General features: G+C 42.3%; 1 protein-coding gene and 1 long non-coding RNA gene across 2 annotated transcripts; both read left to right on the top strand.

Annotated features, from left to right (window-relative positions):
• Window positions 1-157: 157 nt before the first annotated feature.
• On the top strand, window positions 158-4249 carry cdkn1bb (cyclin dependent kinase inhibitor 1Bb). Its single transcript, XM_060060372.1, has 3 exons — window positions 158-1023; window positions 1310-1433; window positions 2425-4249. Exons 1-2 carry the CDS (start codon window positions 567-569, stop codon window positions 1420-1422), a joined length of 570 nt encoding a protein of 189 aa, XP_059916355.1. The 5' UTR covers window positions 158-566; the 3' UTR covers window positions 1423-1433; window positions 2425-4249.
• A 14654-nt stretch (window positions 4250-18903) lies between these two features.
• LOC132464153 (uncharacterized) lies at window positions 18904-20191 on the top strand. Its single transcript, XR_009527194.1, has 2 exons — window positions 18904-19258; window positions 19722-20191. It is a non-coding gene; the product is annotated as an uncharacterized LOC132464153 (long non-coding RNA).
• The last annotated feature ends 884 nt before the right edge of the window (window positions 20192-21075 follow it).

Genomic DNA, 21075 nt, shown 5'->3' with positions numbered 1-21075 from the left:
GGGTACACTTACGATGGATTATTAATTACAGAACAAAATGTTATGTACATCCATTTATAAAGAATTCTTTGTCCGGGGTAAATTATGTCAAGTTGCGTCATACTCCAGTGTGTTTTGTTGATCGTGTCGTGACTCTCCAGCGTGCAGCGTGATCACCTTAAGAAAAGTGGGCGGGCTGAAGACCTTTAACCAATGAATCCACTCTCCGGGTTAAATAGCTTTCCGTGTCAATCATTTTCCCCCAGTCAGCCTCCCCTCAATCCCAAGTACATCTCTCAATCGCCATATTGGGTACTGAAAAGGTTTGCCTGCAATTTCTTTCCTCTCACTACGGAGCGGAGTGGACCGACTGGCTACGTTTTGCTGCACTGGGTATTCATGTTCAGTGAAGACAACCATTGCTCGCTTTGCCATTGCGGCGCTCACCGTTTTTGATCTAGACATATGCATGACATGCGTGCATTTCTGTTGATCTGTCGTTTTACGCGTGTGTTGGATTTGACTGAGCGAATACGAAAAACGCATTTTGAGTGTTAATATCTGGACGCTCTCCGATCTCTTGGAAAATGTCAAATGTTCGTCTATCGAATGGGAGTCCGACGTTGGAGCGGACGGATGCCCGGGTGTCTGAGCACCCGAAACCGTCCTTTTGCAGAACTCTTTTCGGCCCCGTGGACCACGAAGAGTTAAAGAGGGAATTAAAGGGACATTTCAAGGAGATGGAAGATGATGCCTCTGCAAAATGGAACTTCGACTTCGCGAACCATAAGCCGCTGAAGAACGGGAGGTTCAAGTGGGACTTGGTGGATTGTAAAGACCTTCCCGATTTCTACAACCAACCTCCTCGCTCGTCGAGATCGTCGACGTACTCCACTGGGAATAACAACGTGGATTTTAACGGGAATCGTAGTTGTGGTGGGATGGGAAGTGCCCGGCCGCCCCCCGCAGAGAGCGAGCGATGCGAGAGTCAGATGGACGGTAGCGAGCAGAGCCAAGGACAGCGGAAAAGACCTGCCTGCAACGGTGAGCCCGGTGCCCCGAATCATGCCCAGAAAGCCTCACACCCAGCTAAACGTCTCCATACAATTAAAAAAAAAAAAAGAAAAAGAAAAAGGAAGCTCTAGGCCTAGAGATGTAATTGAGAATAAAACCCTTAAATAGCTTTCTTTCAGTGAAAGACGATAAAGATAGAAATGTATTTGTTTTTATTATAAATGTCTAAAAATCTGGCTACTTCCAGCTGTCTTTGTGTTGAAAAAAGCATTTTCATATAGTATATTAAATCTTGCAATCTTTTTTTTTTATGCAGACACTGCGCCCCAAAGTAAAAGGTCATACACAAGTTCGGATGAAGTTCGGCAAAACGTGACACGTTCGGCCGAGCACACACCAAGAAAGTCCAGTCCCAAGACACAGACGTGAGACCGAGAAAGGTAAGAAATTACAATTCAACTTGTTTTTGTTATTGTGTATGGAATCGTAGGAGATCTTAATGGTTATATATCAGTCTCCTCACGTTAAGTTATTCTAGCGTTTTTTTTTCCCGATTCGTCTTTTCACAGCTGTTGTGTTTAAATCCCCTCACGCCTATTGGAAATCCGACTTAGTCTAACGTTTTAAGAGTCGAGTGTTATTGGTGCTGTTCACCTACTGCTTGATAATCAACCAATCACTCGAATCTATTTAGTACTTATTCGTATCGTGTCTAACGCCCCCGACTATGTCAAACTGCATAAATGTCTAAGTGTCTTCGTGCCTTATGCTTCTAGCAACGATTTGTAGGTACATTTCGAAGTTTTTATACATTACGACGTTCGGCCACAAAGGGTTAAAATAAGAGGCAGCACGAATGTCACATTTACTACAACCGCTGCCACAGCGAGGTTGAGTTTCCTCCAAAACTGTAAACAAGTCCTGTGAACAACACTATAGTAACACGTCAGCAACCACTGCCCCCACGACCAGGAAGAAAGGGGCTGGTCTCCAATGGTAGTAGATCCAAGGGTCCGAACGTACAGTCAGTCACCAGCCAATCAGTGATTGCTAGGACTGCACGTTTTGAGAGGTGATTGGTTGGTAACCGAAAGAGGTACAGCCCTCAGCTTTGGATCGAGCAACTATACTGTCTCTGAACGCACTGCATAGCCTACACAGCAGATAATGCCCCATTGCAACATATGCCTGTTCGACCAACGTTAAAAACCCCTTAGGCTTAATGAGCTAACCTTAGAAGATAAGAGTACTAGGCCTATGTTTAGCGTTTAATTTGCATTTTGAACAAATGCACCAGCTGTCAGATTAGTCTATTACTCAAGGATGCATTGATGAAATACATGAATCCTTATGCATGTTAATTTTTAACAACTAAATGTAATGTTACATGAACATTGAATTTACTAAACTGATAATGTTTTTGTCCATCAGATCTGAAGATGTATTTCCCCTTTGGTGCGGGAGAGAGAGCTCAGTGTTGGCCGACGTGGAAGAGGAACTACACAACAGAAACATATCAACTCTCCTGGGGACGGGGGGAGGGGCACTGAATAGAAACACTAAAGTTGTGGCACTCAAATTAAAGTTACTGCCTCTAAAAGCAGTGTATGTAGCAGTGTGCAATTAGGTTGAAATTCCCTTTTTGCTCTTTTTCTCTGTGTGTCTGTGTGTCTGTGTGTGTGTGTGTGTGTGTGTGTGTGTGTGCGTGTGTGTGTGTGTGTGTGTGTGCGTGTGTGTGTATATACATATATTTCTCTCCAAATGTAGCACATAAGAAAACATGATATGAAAGCAAATCCTTTTATGTAAAAAAAAAAGTGTGAATATTGATTTGACTTGAATTGCAGTGTAGTTTGATGGTTGTTTTTTTTCCCTCCAAATGCTGTTCCCTATATTTTGCCTCAAGACGATTTGACTTTGCCATGGTCTCCATTTTACATTTGCATTTAGGGCATTTAGCAGACGCTTTTATCCAAAGCGACTTACATCAGTTGATACACACATTACATCAACATCTATTTGCCACCCAAACAGGCTTCTGAAGTGTTATCTCAATAGGTCACCCCCTCATAGTCTGCAGTGAAGAACGGTACCAATGTAGCTCCTTTCTTGTTTCTCGTGGTCGCTTCCTTTTTTTTTTTTTTTTTGCATTTTCCACGGCCATTGGCACAGTGTCAACACAAAAATACAGGTTCTCATTTCACTTTTTTTTTTCCAGCCCCTAGAAGATCAATTCAGCATTTCTTTTTTTATTTTTTACAAATATCTATAACATGTAATGTTACATCCTTTGCTGTAGTGTAAAATTGTGTTTCTCAAACCACCTAATATTTATTATGTCAAAGAGCTGTTATGGTATTGATTTAAATCCTGGAACGTTATATATTATTATTATTAATATTATTTCACTCTCAAAAAGTTCTCCCATTACTTTGTGACATGTTCAGGTGCATGTGACTACCCCCTGTAGAATTGTGAGGTACTTTTATGCTGAAGGAGACAACATAAACTGCACAGGTAGTGTTTTTATTTTAATTTTATTTTTGTTCAATATCATCCTCCTGTCCCCTGTCCCTAGGACTTATCTTGTTGCTGTTTTAATTATATATTTTTTGGAATAGGAGCTTTTATTTTCAAAACGAGATGACTGTCCTACAATGCCAAATACATGGTTGCTCCGGTATGGCTGCCACAGCCTGTTTGCTCCAGATTTGACTTCACATTGTGTTCCTTTGTGATAACCTACAGAAAATCCCCCCCCCCCCCCCCCCACCCACCCAATCCTATCACCAATTGTGGTTGATAGCCTGCTGAGGACGCACTTGTATTGCATCTATAAGCCCCCCATCCCCCTTCTCCTATCTCTCTGATTATTTGCATAAGAAATGTGTTTATTCAAAGAGACCAATGTTCACCTGGACGGAAGTTGAAATGTGTGTCTCAGAAAAGCCACCGTGCCTGTGTATTTATGTAAATCTTTTGCAATGTACCTAAATGTACATAACTTTGTAAAAACACTGAGAAATTATACTAACTTATTTATGTCAAGCTTTTTTTATGTAGAATAAAATGGGTTTTTTGATCACGGTTATCCAAAGTGGCATTTACATTATTATAATGGTATTTTGTAAAAGCATATTTTTGGTAGTTTTTCTTATAAGGTTGCAAACTGAGCCTGATACAATATTTGATGTGCATTTTGTAATGTGTGGTTATAAAATATGTTGCAATCAATTAAAACAAATTTAAATCTAAATCTACACATTGTAGGCTATTTGTTGTGACACTTGCACTCATGTCCAAAAAGGCACAGACAGTTCTACATATTGCATGCCGTGTTTTCACGGACTAAAAAAGAAAGACATGTAAAAAAAACATATATATATATATATAACAGACAAACGGCATAATAAACGCTTTGTTACTTTGCGAAATTTGATTGAGGTTACAGAGGGATTTCAAAGCAATGAGACGGCTCTGCAGAAATGACACCGTATCAATCGGCCAGTACTTTTGAGCGGGTTGCGTTGATTGATGTCTTGGCTATCCAATCATATTTGCACTGCAGAAAGCAGACCACTTGTTGCAGCCAGTCACATTCGCGTGCCGGTTTTTGAAGTTGACTTCTCTTAGGAGTGGTTTCAGGGAAGAAGTGCAACCGCAAAACGCGATTCTTTTCTCTTTAAGGTAACCTTTATTTATATTCATACCATTTAATATTTTAAAGAGAACATCATGCTGGCATTTGAATGCGTGTATCCGCGCGCGCAGAACCGTGCGGGGACGCGGAGAGAAAAATATACATTTGTGTCATGTTTAATGTTGGGCGTTTGTCTTTTCAGATTATATTTGAGGTGATAACTGAACCCTCTACGGATGAGAGTTTACAGCGTTTATAAACGAATTTGCACATAGGACTTTCGCTGTTTTTGTAGACCATGACAAAACATCTGTTTCTATAAAGGGCATTTTCTAAACCAATCTGAAATGAACAATGACTAAACATGTTTATGATAAGTGTCCGTGTAGCTTCGTTACGTTTTGTATTTCATATATATATATATATATATATATATATATATATATATATATACAAACACATTGTTTTGCGGTGTACATTATGTGGATGGTTATCCTTTTGGTGAAATTAAAATAATAAAATACAAAATAAAGGCAGCTGTGGGGTTTATTGCTCAGGTGCACTTGCATGCTCAGCAGTTGCTGGAGAAAGCCGTCTGAACATTTGTATTCTGGCTGTTGGTATGTTGATAAAATCAGGGGATCCAAGTAAATGATCTTCAGATCAAAAGTCCAGGAGACCACTTTTAAAATACTGTAATTCTTCTCTGGCTGGGACCAGAGACATTTGCATGGACATAGCTAAATAGCCCCTAGCCAGAACATCCTATGAAGTTGTTTCACATATAAAATATATACTCGTGAGGTATCTGGATACAAACCCATACATCCCCTGAACTTAGAGTGGAGTCAGTTTTGTTCATCTTACAACAACAACCTCTGTGATTCAGAATAACATCAGTCTCCCTTTGTCCCTTCTCAAAAAATAATTAGAATCCACAGAGATGTTCCCACCCAATGACTTCCTCTTTTGCTAACTCAAGCTGAGTGCCCCTACCACAACAACAACAGGAAGACACCTGCAAAGTTTTATAATGTGTGTGTGTGTGTGTGTGTGTGTGTGTGTGTGTGTGTGTGTGTGTGTGTGTGTGTGTGTGTGTGTGTGTGTGTGTGTGTGTGTGTGTGTGTGCGTGTGTGTGTGCATGTGCGTGTGCGTGCGTGTGTGTGTGTGTGCGTGTGCGCGTGCATCTGCACATGTGTGTGTGCGCACATGCACAAGAATGTGTGTGTGTCCTGTGTGCACATGTGTGTGTTTAAGTATGTGTCTGCATTAGGGGGAAGGGGTTACCCTGGGGGTGAGGTGGGGTGGTGTTCTGAAGTGTGCAGGTGGGTAACCCCAGTACGGCCACAGTCCCCCCCCTTCCCCCCACTCCTGGCCTGCTCCATTGTCCCAGTGTGTGGCTCTTTGTGTGGGGGGCCTTTGTGAGGGGCCAGGCCTTGCCACTGTTGTGTCTGGGTCTTCTCAGCCTAAACAAAGGAACACGTCTAGGGACCCTACCCTAACCCTACCCTGCCTAAACACCAGACAGGTCTGACTGACTGACTTACTGACTGACTTGGTGGGTAAGTGACAGGCTTGAACTGACTGCATCGGTGGATGGGTGTATAGCAGCTTGACAAGGAGTGTGATCGTTTGACTGACTGTCTTGCTTTTTATGAATATCTATATCCATCTTCATCTTATTTTCATTAAAACTCCATTGCACAAAAGGCTATTGGCCTCTTGAAACCCTGTTGAGATAAGATAGCTGAGTTAAGTGTAAAACATCTATTCAGAAAAAGTAATAACAACATTACTATGGTATTTTCATATGAATTTTGTCATTGCTGTGAGAATGTTATTTGCAGAGGCCCAACTCCTGAAAAATGTAAAAGGGAAAAATAATATTGCTAATATTTTTTAAATATTTTTCTTTTATTATATTTATATTTTTAATAAAATTCTAATTATGCTGCTAAACTGGCAACTGTTGCTGGTAGTGTTTGTTACTGTTGCTATTAACTTAGCTTTCAGTTTCCTTATGCAAATAGAGATACTATTCTTCTCACTGCAATAATTGGTAATTTATGACAAATATTACGCATTGTTTAATGCTTAAATTAGTAAATATTAAAATAAATAAATATTTGTTATAATTATAAAAAATAACTTTTGTGATATGTATATAACACAAAAAATAGTAATACAATTTCAACTATGTTACACTCATGAATCCATTTTCACAAAAGTGTCTCACATTTATTCCAGGTCTTATTCTTCGTGTGTGCAAATGGTCAACAGGATATTTGATCAATACCACTGAAACCATCAGCAGCATCTGTACTTGCTGTTAAGAATTACAAAGAAGGAAATCGTTCAAATCAGTTTCTTAACTGTCAATCGAATTACAGTAAATGGTTAAAAAAAAAAGATGTCAGGAAACCCCGCCCCCCACCCCGAACCATTTCTTTTAATCGCTTCCTTTCTCATACAATCTGCCACCACAGCCTGTCACAACCAGCATGATGTGTTGTATTCCCGTCCGGCGGTGACGACAGATGCAGGAAGAGTAGGACGTTTTTCTGCAGAACCCAAACGTCTGCAACGTCAGACGAGTGTGCCAATACCCTGTGAATTCACACTTCCTCGTTGTACCAACAGAAATAGGTTATCTTTTCCTGTTAACCACTGCGGCACTTAATATAAAGCCACAGGTTCCTCTGCATGTAGCCTGCCCGGGCCGCAACCCACGTCAGCAGGCCGCTCCCCTGGCACCGCCGCATCCGACCCGGGGTCGAGCCCGCACTCCCTCTGCATCTCTCTCTTTCTCGCTCCTTCTCTCTCTACCTCTCGCTCCTTCTCTCTCTGCCTCTCTCTCCCTGCCTCTCTGTCTCTCGTTCTCTCCCTGCCCCCCCCCCCCCCCCCTCTCTCTCTCTCTCTCTCTCTCTCTCTCTCTCTCTCTCTCTCTCTCTCACTGCCTCTCTCCCTGCCTGCCTGTCTGTCTCTCACTTCTCTCTCACTCTCACTTCATCTCCCTGCCCCTCTCTCTCTCTCTCTCTTCTCCCACACCCTACCCCTCTCTCTGTCTGCCTCTCTCCCTGCCTCTCTCTCTCTCTCTCTCTCTCTCTCTCTCTCTCTCTCACTTCTCTTTCGCTTTCTCACTCCCACTTTCTGCCTCTTTCTCCCTGCCCCTCTCTCTTTCCCTTTCTCCCTGCCTCTCTCCCCCTGGTTGCCTCTCTCTCTCTCTCTCTCTTGCCCTCTCTCAATCTCTCTTCCTCCGTCCCTCCCTCCCTCTCCAACCCTCCTCCTGGATCCTTTTTTAAATCTCTCCTTTTCTTTCTTTCCGTTCTTGCGAGTCTGTAAAACAGGCCCACGGTAGGCCAAACGTCATCTTTTTTTGTTTCAAACTTTTCAATGATTTGTTTTAGCGTCTGGAATGCTTTTCCCCCTAATATATATATATATATATATATATATTCAGAGGAGGAGGAGGAGGTTTTGGAGGTGCTGCGTGTTAGTATGGAGGGACAGGGAGCAGGGAGGAGGAAGCCGGGGAGAAGCTGCAGAGCGTTGCATGACAGATGTGCAGATATGTGTGCTGTGCTGCTGCACAGTAGAGTCTCCACCAAACACAAATTGGAGGGTAGGGGTGGGGGGACGGGGTGTTGGCAAGCAGGGGCGAGGATAGTCATTTTCATTAAACGAGTGCACCTGCAGCCTATCAAAGGACCTTTATCTTTTATCAAGGCGAATCTGCTCAAGCACGCGGCACAAGGCGTAACAACAAACAGGCCGAGCGAGGCCGACTATCTCTCCCTCGCTCTCTTTTATATTCCCTCCCCCTCCCTGTCTCTATCTGTCTATGACGACGGTGCCTGGCCCACTAATCCGCTCAGGAATGCTCGGAGATGCCGTCAGATGCGTTTGGCTGAGACAGAGAGGCAGCGTCCAGATCAACCACCTGTGTGGAGGAGATAGATGGAAACAGGGGCTGGTCCTGGCAGCCGTGTGTGCAGAGCATTCACACCGTGTGTGTGTGTGTGTGTGTGTGTGTGTGTGTGTGTGTGCGTGTGTGTGTGTGTGTGTGTGTGTGTGTGTGTGTGTGTGTGAGTGAGTGTATTTCGAATATGAATGCACATCCTTTTTTATTGTTATTTTTGCTACTTTCTTTTTTTAAACTGGATTCATTCAAGAACGTTTTATAATTGATTCATTCGGTATTTATATTCCATATTATGTCCTTGCTCTAACAAGAGAAGCGTCGTGTGTGGATTAAGGGGTGTGGTGTGATAAAAAAAAACAACACAACGAAATTCCAAATATTTCCACATGAGGCAACGATTGGCATCGTTGCCTCATGTGCGTGTGCGGCTACGTTTCCAGTCATTCAAAATAGAACCTTACCCAACTGACCACACCGTGCCTCGGATTACAACGCTACACCCTGTCCTCACAATCGCACAATGAGGACATGGGAACACAATGAGGACATCAAGCAGCCACTCTCCCCCCCCCCCCCCCCCCTTCTCTTTTACAATAAGAAGGTTTAACATGGCCACTATCCCAGATCCTCTCCTGCTCCAGGCCGTCTCTTGGCGGGCGCCCTGGTTCGCTCCTGCCTCTGGCTCTCTCGTCAGGAGCGCTGGGCGGACCGGCACACCACACGCTCCCCGGGTCTGGAGCTGCTTGTAGGGGCGAGGGAGCATGTTCTCTGACACATGTCCTGATGAGGAATCCAGACCGCTGCCCATATGAGACTCACCTCTCACTCGCACTCTCTCTCTCTCTCTCTCTCTCTCTTTCTCTCTCTCTCTCTCACTGTGTCTGTCCGTCAACCTTTATCTCTACCTCTCTCACTCTGTCTGTCTGTCTGTCTGTCTGTCTGTCTGTCTGTCTGTCTGTCTGTCTGTCTGTCTGTCTGTCTGTCTGTCTGTCTGTCTCTCTCTCTCTCTCTCTCTCTCTCTCTCTCTCTCTTGCTCTCTCTCTCTCTCTCTCTCTCTCTCTCTCTCTCTTGCTCGCTCTCTCTCTCTCTCTTGCTCGCTCTCTCTCTCTCTCTCTCTCTCTCTCTCTCTCTCTCTCTCTCTCTCTCTCTCTCTATCTCTGGAAAGCCACTGTGAATGTGGTCCATCGGCCTCCTAGTACTTAATTTTCCACTCTATTTTAAATGTTCACTCTGAAAATGATGGCTCTGGGCTGAGCTGAAACCGGGGGGATGCTGTGCAGTGTCAACTGAGGGCAGGGACGCGGGAAGTGGGGGTGCTTAGGGTGCTGCAGCACCCCCCCCCCTGGCGGCATCTGGCTGTAACCGCAGGTGAGAAGGTTTTCTGAAAAAAATCAATACTTTTTACTTTTTTTATAATTTTATCATACAACATGATTTTTCATTAAATTATTGACATCCACCCTTTTTATGATATTTATCATATTATCATTTCATTTTATTTAGAACATTGTCTGAGTAGGCTGACGTAGGATATGACGCACATCGCAGAACTGTCGATAGCTGAATATCGTACTATGCTGATTTACATAAGCATGTTGGTGTTCAACATCTGTTGTAGTGAACATTCTAAAACTGGTGTAAAATGTTGCTGCCATATTAATAGACACGTTGAATGTTATCGTTATGATTCTGGAATCCCGCACGTAAACTGGTTGGCAAAAAAAGAGCAAAGACGGACAGTTCACCCGACGGAGAAACCGTCACTTTCCTCATATCAGACAACTCGTAACTCTGGATGAAAATGAAGGCTTTCTTTTATTGTCACTTTCCTTTTAAACCTTTAGAAATAACCTCCTGAATCCTTGTTATAACGCTGTGTATAATCCCGGACCGCAACAGCTTGTCGGCATGTTGTTAGTGTGTGAAATTCAGCACAGTATCAGCCGAGTTGACTCTAATTTCCACATTGTTTACTTGCTGACGTTTGTGAATAACAGTGGCTAGTTGGCAGAACTCTTTTTACACACCAGTAGAGTGTTTATCAGAGCGGATCCCTGATTTGACGTCACCCGTCATCTCGTCTCTGTAGACAATGGATGTTGCGCAGCATTTATTATGACGTCATTATATAGACTCTCTCTCAGCACCCCCCCCCCACCCCCTGGACTGACTTCCCGCGTCCCTGATGTTACCCCCTATGTTTTATTCGATACATTTCGACAGTGTTATCCCTTATGGGTTTTTCATGACGACAGATAAAAAACGAGTTTTTTTTACGTTTCATTTGATAAAAACGACAGTGTTACCCCTCATGTTTTTTCCCATGATGACTGATGAAAAACAAGAGTGTTACCCCTTATATTTTATTTGACAAAGACAACAGTGTTACCCCTTGTGTTTTTTTTCATGACGACCAATAAAAAACAACAGTTACCCCTTATGTTTTTATTCATGACGACCAATAAAAAAAGGAACCCCTCATGTTTCATTTGATAAAAACAACAGCGTTACCCCCTATGTTTTATTTGATAAATATCGACAGTGTTATGTTATTGCGGGGATCCGAACATGAACTTAACAATGCACCATCAAGACACCGGATAACAACATCACAAAGGTTAGACTTGACTTTATAATTCGCATGAAATAGAGCTAAGAGTCTACCAACAGATGACATCAACCGGACTTGAACCCCGGTCTCCAGGGGGTTAGGCAGAGTAAACTCCACTGCACCACTGAGGCAATGACAATACACAATAATCAATCGTCAACCAAGAGGGTATACATGACATTAAAATGTATGTGTGTATTTCTATTATTTCCCTTATGTTTTTTTTTCATGACGACCAATAAAAAACGACAGTGTTACCCCTTATGTTTTTTTTCATGATGACCAGGAAAAAACAACAGTGTTGTTTTTCATGACGACCAATAAAAAACAACAGTGTTACCCATTATGTTTTTTGTCATGACGACCAATAAAAAACGACAGTGTTACCCCTTATGTTTTTTTTCATGATGACCAATAAAAAACAACAGTGTTTTTTTTTCATGACGAGCAATAAAAAACAACAGTGTCTCCCCTTATGTTTTCTTTCATGACGACCAATAAAATACAGCAGTCTTACCCCTTATGTTTTTTTTCATGACGACCAATAAAAAAAAGGAACAGTGTTACCCCTTATGTTTTTTTTCATGACGACCAATAAAAAACAACAGTGTTACCCCTTATGTTTTTTTTCATGACGACCAATAAAAAAAGGAACAGTGTTACCCCTTATGTTTTTTTTCATGACGACCAATAAAAAACAACAGTGTTACCCCTTATGTTTTTTTTCATGACGACCAATAAAAAAAACAACAGTGTTACCCCTTATGTTTTTTTTCATGACGACCAATAAAAAAAGGAACAGTGTTACCCCTTATGTTTTTTTTCATGACGACCAATAAAAAAAGGAACAGTGTTACCCCTTATGTTTTTTTTCATGACGACCAATAAAAAACAACAGTGTTACCACTGATGTTTTTTTTCATGACGACCAATAAAAAAAGGAACAGTGTTACCCCTTATGTTTTTTTTCGTGACTACCAAAGAAAAACGACAGTGTCACCCCTCATGTTTCATTTGATAAAAACGACAGTGTTACCCCCTATGTTTTATTTGATAAAGATCGACAGTGTTTTTTTTCATGAAGACCAAAGAAAAACAACAGTGTCACCCCCTAAGTTTTATTTGATAAATATCGACAGTGTTATGATTTTGCAGGGATCCGAACATGAGCTGTTTAGAGTGTTAACCTCTGAACTTAACAATGCACCATGAATCACCGGATAAAGTCTTCACAAAGGTTATACTTGACTTTATAATTTGCATGAAATAGAGATAAGAGTCTACCAACAGATGACATCAACCGGACTTGAACCCCGGTCTCCAGGGGGTTAGGCAGAGTAAACTCCACTGCACCACTGAGGTGATGACAATACATAATGATCAATCGTCAAAAAAGAGGATATACATGACATTAAAATGTATGTGTGTATTTCTATTATTTCGCTTATGTTTACTTTCATGACGACCAAAAAAAACGACAGTGTTACCCCTTATGTTGTTTTTCATGACGACCAATAAAAAACAATAGTGTTACGGTTACCCCTTATGTTTTTTTTCATGACGACCAATAAAAAACAACAGTGTTACCCCTTATATTTTATTTGACAAAGACAACAGTGTTACCCCTTGTGTTTTCTTTCATGACGACCAATAAAAAACAACAGTGTTACCCCTTATGTTTTTATTCATGACGACCAATAAAAAAAGGAACCCCTCATGTTTCATTTGATAAATATCGACAGTGTTATGATTTTGCAGGGATCCGAACATGAGCTGTTTAGAGTGTTAACCTCTGAACTTAACAATGCACCATGAATCACCGGATAAAGTCTTCACAAAGGTTAGACTTGACTTTATAATTTGCATGAAATAGAGATAAGAGTCTACCAACAGATGACATCAACCGGACTTGAACCCCGGTCTCCAGAGTAAACTCCACTGCACCACTGAGGCGATGACAATACATAATGATCAATCGTCAAAAAAGAGGATATACATGACATTAAAATGTATGTGTGTATTTCTATTATTTCGCTTAAGTTTACTTTCATGACGACCAATAAAAAACGACAGTGTTACCCCTTATGTTGTTTTTCATGACGACCAATAAAAAACAATAGTGTTACCCCTTATGTTTTTTTTCATGACGACCAATAAAAAACAACAGTGTTACCCCTTATGTTTTTTTTCATGACGACCAATAAAAAACAACAGTGTTACCCCATATGTTTTTTTTCATGACGACCGATAAAAAACGACACTGTTACCCCTAATGTTTCATTTGATAAAAACGACAGTGTTACCCTTTGTGTTTTTTTTCATGACGACCAAAGAAAAACAACAGTGTTACCCCTTATATTTTATTTGACAAAGACAACAGTGTTACCCCTTGTTTTTTTATTCATGACGACCACTAAAAAAAGGAACCCCTCATGTTTCATTTGATAAAAACAACAGCGTTACCCCCTAAGCTTTATTTGATAAATATCAACAGTGTTATGATATTGCGGGGATCCGAACATGAGCTGTTTAGAGTGTTAACCTCTGAACTTAACAATGCACCATCAAGACACCGGATAACAACATCACAAAGGTTATACTTGACTTTATAATTCGCATGAAATAGAGCTAAGAGTCTACCAACAGATGACATCAACCGGACTTGAACCCCGGTCTCCAGGGGGTAAGGCAGAGTAAACTCCACTGCACCACTGAGGCAATGACAATACACAATAATCAATTGTCAACAAAGATGATATACATGACATTAAAATGTATGTGTGTATTTCTATTATTTCCCTTATGTTTTTTTTTCATGACGACCATAAAAAACGACAGTGTTACCCCTTATGTTTTTTTTTCATGATGACCAATAAAAAACAACAGTGTTGTTTTTCATGACGACCAATAAAAAACAACAGTGTTACCCATTATGTTTTTGTCATGACGACCAATAAAAAACGACAGTGTTACCCCTTATGTTTTTTTCATGATGACCAATAAAAAACAACAGTGTTTTTTTTCATGACGAGCAATAAAAAACAACAGTGTCTCCCCTTATGTTTTCTTTCATGACGACCAATAAAAAACAGCAGTCTTACCCCTTATGTTTTTTTCATGACGACCAATAAAAAAAGGAACAGTGTTACCCCTTATGTTTTTTTCATGACGACCAAAAAAACAACAGTGTTACCCCTTATGTTTTTTTTCATGATGACTAATAAAAAAAGGAACAGTGTTACCCCCTTATGTTTTTTTTCATGACGACCAATAAAAAACAACAGTGTTACCCCTTATGTTTTTTTTCATGACGACCAATAAAAAAAGGAACAGTGTTACCCCTTATGTTTTTTTTCATGACGACCAATAAAAAACAACAGTGTTACCCCTTATGTTTTTTTTCTTGACGACCAATAAAAAAAGGAACAGTGTTACCCCTTATGTTTTTTTCATGACGACCAATAAAAAACAACAGTGTTACCCCTTATGTTTTTTTTCATGACGACCAATAAAAAAAACAACAGTGTTACCCATTATGTTTTTTGTCATGACGACCAATAAAAAACGACAGTGTTACCCCTTCTGTTTTTTTTCATGATGACCAATAAAAAACAACAGTGTTTTTTTTCATGACGAGCAATAAAAAAACAACAGTGTCTCCCCTTATGTTTTCTTTCATGACGACCAATAAAAAACAGCAGTCTTACCCCTTATGTTTTTTTTCATGACGACCAATAAAAAAAGGAACAGTGTTACCCCTTATGTTTTTTTTCATGACGACCAATAAAAAACAACAGTGTTACCCCTTATGTTTTTTTTCATGACGACCAATAAAAAACAACAGTGTTACCCCTTATGTTTTTTTTCATGACGACCAATAAAAAAAGGAACAGTGTTACCCCTTATGTTTTTTTTCATGACGACCAATAAAAAAAGGAACAGTGTTACCCCTTATGTTTTTTTTCATGACGACCAATAAAAAACAACAGTGTTACCCCTTATGTTTTTTTTCATGACGACCAATAAAAACAACAACAGTGTTACCCCTTATGTTTTTTTTCATGACGACCAATAAAAAACAACAGTGTTACCCCTTATGTTTTTTTTCATGACGACCAATAAAAAAAACAACAGTGTTACCCATTATGTTTTTTGTGAATTGATAATAAAAGAAAGCATCCAATAGAGCATGCAATGGAATGGATTAAAGCATGGAGTGAACGCTATGTTAAACTTAACATTGGCACTATGAATTTTTTAACTTTAGCACCGTCATTTAATTTAACCTAAAACCTTTGTGTTTTCTTCTTCATCATCATACCCTGTCTCCTCTCAAATCATTTCTTGTGGTTGCATTTCGCTTGTGGTTGAGCCTTACACTGTAGACCGGTTTCAAGGAACTAGACAAATTCTTTGTTAATCTGAATGATCTCTCACTTCTCTTTTCCAGTGAACCATATCAGAAACAAGATGTATGTTAATAATAAGACTCAGTTAATATGTTGATAATAAGAGCTTATGATATGTTCCCCAGTATCTCTTAATCTCTTTTCTTCCCCTTTATTTTACTATTGGTTTTGTTTGCACGAGCACGGTTGTGTGTTCATGGACAGGACTAACCTAAAGACAGTCAGCGAAGTGGAAAGTTGAGGGAGGATAGAATAACTGATTTGGCACCTCAGCGCACCTCAGAATCAAACCTGGGTGACAACCAGACATGATGCTTCCGTGGTTTGTACACTAGCTCGCCTGATGTTTCCTAAGACTCTCTCTCTCTCTCTCTAGCCCTGTAACTCTCTCTTCCTCTCTAAGTAAAGTAGCACCAGGGAGGACAGACCATACCCTCCCAGAGCACCACTGAAGCCTGCCCAGTCTCCCAATAGGGGGGTTCTCTCCCCTGGTCCGAGAGGGAGAAGTCCCCCCCCTCGATTACGTGAACGTGATACCCCCCCTGCTCCACCCTCTCCCCTTCACCCCCCCCACACCCTTCTCTCTGGGAACGTGCGTCCGGGCTCTGTGTGCAAATCCACTGTGGCAGTAACACCGTATTAGCGAGAGCGCACGCTCAGCCCAGCCAGCGCTGGGTGGGGCTTTTCTTCTGCAGTCCCGCTTTGGAAGGAGCAACTTGAAACAGAGGAGCCGGGACGGCTCTTTGGACGGGAGCGAGGCTGGGGTTTTGTGTTCTGTTGTTCTTGGCCCGGGAGCTCGTCTCTGGCCGGGCCCAGGGGTGGAATGAGGTGAGCCACAGACATATGGACGAGGAGAGCATCTCGCGAGGGCCAGAGGTTAGGCGGGGTCACGCTACACTCCCTGGCCTCCCGGGTGATTTATTATCCCATCGGGGTGATGTCGCCCTGGCCTTGGCCAACCAGGGGTCACAGGTCAAAGGGCATACTGTATCTAAGAGGTTGCACACAAGCAAGGGGGTTCTGGTGCTAATGCAGAGGGGATTGGCTGAACATGACGGGGAAGGGTCCACACAAGAAACCTTGTGTCTTGTGTAAGCTGTCCCTTATATATACCTAGTTAGCGCTGTTAAACAGCATCCTATTTCCTCAATAATTACATTATTTAATATTGACCTCTGAGCTTGAAGCCCACCAGGCTAAATAATTTATGTTCAGTAGAGCGTGAGGTCATTGTAAGGGTTAGGGACATTCGTTTTGAATAGGTGTATGAACCAAAGTAGGTATTCTTTAACGCCTACACGACTCACTTCCACTACCTTGGTCGCGGCTGAAGGGCAGCCGTGGCCATCGCCATGGGAATGTGAAGCATTCTACAGGAAAGTGGAGCAAGGGAGACCAGGAGGCCACAAGAACAACTGTCCTCCAGAGCCAACTGTCTGCCTAGCTATTTGTAGAGTCCTGACATGACACATCCACACCAACCCACTCGCACGCACACACAGAAACACACACTCACACACACACACACACACCTGTTGACCCATATCTGCTTTCATATGTTATTCAGGGCCCGCGGCAGGCTGGGGGCCCCCTGGACAGGTGGCTCCCCTCAAAGCCCCATGTTGGGGGGCAGGCCTGGAGCCGGGAGATGCTGCCTGACGCCCACAACACGACCACCAGATGAGCACCGTTGGCTGAACAGCATCTCCTGCAGGACCCAATGGCAATGCTTTTTCAAGGCCCATTGTGATGTGGAATTTGAGTGTCTGGAGGTATCTGTATACTGTCTAGACTTTAAGTATTTTCAAATTATATTTTAATTTAGAGTTCAGGATCCAATGGAATTTTTTGAAGGCTGGAAATGTTTTGTGGTCTGGTCTGATAAAAGCATTTTTTCGAGGGAGACGGTATGTATAACAGTGATTCAATGATTGGGGAAGTAATAATGAGGATGTTCTAAAAAACATTTTCACTCAAATTTCACTCCAACATACCTAAATATGAATAAAATGTATTTAGGTTTAGGCTTGGTATTTAGGGTTAGGGTTTGGTTTTAGTGTTTGACTTTATTTATTTATTTATTTATTATTTTATTTTGTGTTCGGTTGCCGTTGGGTTTTAGGGTTAGGCTTTATAATCTGTTAAATAATTAAAATTGTTGTTGTATTAAGTACCCTTAGATTTGAAGCAGAAACATATTTGAAGTAGATTAGTTCTTCAAGTACATTTAAAATGCAAGAGTCACGCCAAATGACTACCTTAAATAATTAAAAAAGTACATTCACAAAATAACTGACTTTTCTGGGAAATTGTACAATGAACCCCAGCCACTGTGTTCACCCAGAGCCGATGAGTGGATGAGTCACCTTAACTCGAGAACATCTTGTCTCCCTTGCAGCCACACTTGGCTGACTGGTGTGTCCTCGTTGTTTTTAATTGATTGATATCAAGTAAATTAATCGCCCTGCAAGTCTCATCATGATCATTAGCCATACATTTGTGCACCATCGCACGAAGAGACACACAAGCGGCTCCCAGCCAAACCCATGAACCATGACCTACGACCTTGAGTATAGAAGAGAAGATTTTCGCCATGGCAACGCCTACCCTACAGCGTCTCTGTCTCTCCCCTCTCTCTCTCTCTCTCTCTCTCTCTCTCTCTCTCTCTCTCTCTCTCTCTCTCTGTGTCTTACTTCCTCTCTTTTTAATATTCTTCTGCCTAAGCACTTCTTTAGATCCTCGTTTGGGTCCCACTCCTGTGTACTTCCCAGATCAAACTGTCTTTTGAAGTGGCTTGTCTCCGCGTCTCTTTCTAGTTTTAAGATGAAAGGTGGGGGTGATGGGGGGGGGGGGGGGGGGGGGGGGGGGCAGTATGGGCTCCCAGGCGCTACATAAAGCACCCTCTGTAGACAGAGCTCGCCGTTGGCCCACGGTCTACCTCTCTCTACCCCTGCCTCTCTCTCTCTCTCTCTCTCTCTCTCTCTCTCTCTCTCTCTCTCTCTCTCTCTCTCTCTCTCGCTCTCTCTCTCTTTTCCCTCGCTTCCAAATTGGCCCAACAGTGATAGAAACCAGAGGAGGGCAGCAGGCGAGGCGGCACCATGACGTCTAATCTGGCTAATTGAAAATGTCTCTTTCCTCCGCCCTTCCCCCCTCTTTCTCCCCTTCTTCCTCCTGCCTCCCTCCCTCTCCTCACTGTCTCTCTCCCCACCCTTTTTCTAGTCTCTCGTTCCCTTCCTCCTCGTTCACTGTCTCTCGTTCCCCTCTTTTACCTCCCTCCCTCCCTCCCTCCCTCGCTTTCTCCTCTTAAACTCTCTCACTTATTAGTCCTCCACTCCTCTCCCTTCCCTATTTCCCCTCCCCTCCTCCTTCCTCCTTTACTGTCTCTCTCCCCCCTCTTTCAACTCCCTCGCTCCCCTCTTTCTCCTCGTTCCTGCTCTCTCCTCTTACTCCATTCACTAGCTCTCCGGCCCCTTGCCCTTGTAACCCCCCCAACCACCCCCCACCCGCCACACACACCCAGTCCCCCCTTTTGTCCCCTGCCGATCGACCCCCTTCTGAGGAACCTACCCCTACAGCTCCTTTCCTACGGCCCTTCTCCAGCCCCCCTCTCCCTGAGTTGGACCCTGCTGATCTTGGGACATCCCCAGTATGTCTTGGCCTTTGAAGGAAAATATAATTGAGTGGTAATTTGATCCGTATTCTCTCTTTCCTCCGCATGCCTCTCTCGATGGGTTATGGAATATTGAAGCTCAAAGTAGGCACGGTGGACGTGGTTGTTTTCTCTCGCTCTCTTTTCTGCTCTCTCTCTCTCTCTCTCTCTCTCTCTCTCTCTCGCTCTCTCTCTCTCGCTCTCTCGCTCTCTCTCTCTCTCTCTCTCTCTCTCCTCTCTCTCTCTCTCTCTCTCCTTCTCTCTCTCTCTCTCTCTCTCTCTCTCTCCTTCTCTCTCTATCTGTGTGTGTCTCTCTCTCCTGCTCACTTCCTCTGTGATTGCACAGCGAAGGGAATTTGGCGAAAACGAGAGGATTATATTTGGATGGAAAGCACCGGCCCACAGCTAACACTGCCGTGACCTAAAGAAAGAATGAAAGAAAGATAGAGAGAAATACTTTTGACTCCTTTTTTTCTATCTTTCATTTTTTTCTTCAGGGAAAGAACAAAAAGAACGCTAACAGAGTCTCGGTCCAACTCGCTCTCAGATGACAACTTACCGGACCGAAAAAGAAGGAAGGGAAGAATGAAAGGAAGAAATGAGGAGAAATGGAAAGAAGAGTGTTGACCGAGCTCGCTCTCGGATGTCAACAACTGGGCCGAAAGGAAGGAGAGAAGATAAAGAAAGACAGAAAGACAAACAAGTCTACGACTTTGAGAGCTTCGACCGAACCCGATCACGGAACCGATAACTCGGTAATAGAATCCATACCAAACCAATGGAAAGAAAACAAGGCCAACGTATAATGAAATGGATGTTTCTTTATTTACAGTTACAGGGCAGAGGGGGTTCGTCAATATCCTTTATAACCATTTTCATCAAATGCCCTCTCTCTCTCTCTCTCTCTCTCTCTCTCTCTCTCTCTCTCTCTCTCTCTCTCTCTCTCTCTCTCTCTCTCTCTCTCTCTCTCTCTCTCTCTCTCTCTCTCTCTCTCTCTCTCTCTCTCTCTCTCTCTCTCTCGCTCTCGCGCTCGCTCGCTCTCTCGCTCTCTCTCTCATTCTTTTCACTCGCCCGCTCAAACAGGGCTCCAGCAGTTTCTGGTCAGGTTGATCTCTAAACATGATAATAAATACAGTAAGGCAATGTTCTTATTTACAACGTCTTAAAAAAAACTGTACAGCAGTACAGGACGGACAGAAAATGTGCATCAAGTTCCATCCACAAATAATCCCTAACCACCCCCTTTTCTTATTTTTTAACATTTTAACTTTAACATTTATATATGAAGACCAATACAGATAATGTTCAACCACTGCAAAAAAAGAGAAAGAAATTTAAATGAATATAGCAGTAAGAAAAACAAATAGAGAGTAGTGTAGAGACTCCACCCCTCCCTGTTTCAGCCTGGCTGTGTGTGTGTGTGTGTGTGTGTGTGTGTGTGTGTGTGTGTGTGTGTGTGTGTGTGTGTGTGTGTGTGTGTGTGTCTTGTAGGAATGTGCATAGCATAATTATGCAAGGTCTTGCGTCGCCAGTCAGTTCAGGGCTTTGTTTCCTCCTTCGTACAAGCCTAAGTGTCTTAGGTGGAGTTACACAATGAAAAACAAAAGCCTAACGACTCATACATTTTAATTCCAAACATGGTCTTAATAAAAAAATAATAAAAACTAAGTAAACGCTTCACTTCACGGCCTTGGTAGTAGTCAGAGATTTCATACCGTAGCCGCAGTAGAGAAGGAAAAAAAAAAGAATAGAAAAAGTGATGGAACACGCTGGCTACTCTGAGCTTACTGTTTGAATTCTACACATTTTTGTACTGTTTCCTTTCATTAGTCACTCCCAGCAGGTAATCTC

The sequence above is a fragment of the Gadus macrocephalus genome, chromosome 9 (assembly GCF_031168955.1).
Source record: "Gadus macrocephalus chromosome 9, ASM3116895v1".
NCBI lineage: Eukaryota > Metazoa > Chordata > Actinopteri > Gadiformes > Gadidae > Gadus > Gadus macrocephalus.
Note: the sequence above shows the minus strand (reverse complement) of the source record. Positions and strands in the feature narration are given on the sequence as shown.

What these genes read in the sequence shown, in the direction of transcription:
- cdkn1bb (XM_060060372.1), top strand. Translation starts at nt 567, where the DNA reads ATGTCAAATGTTCGTCTATCGAATGGGAGTCCGACGTTGGAGCGGACG. An exon ending in GAAAAGACCTGCCTGCAACG is followed by an intron (nt 1,024 to 1,309) that starts GTGAGCCCGGTG and finishes TTTTTTATGCAG; the next exon opens with ACACTGCGCCCCAAAGTAAA.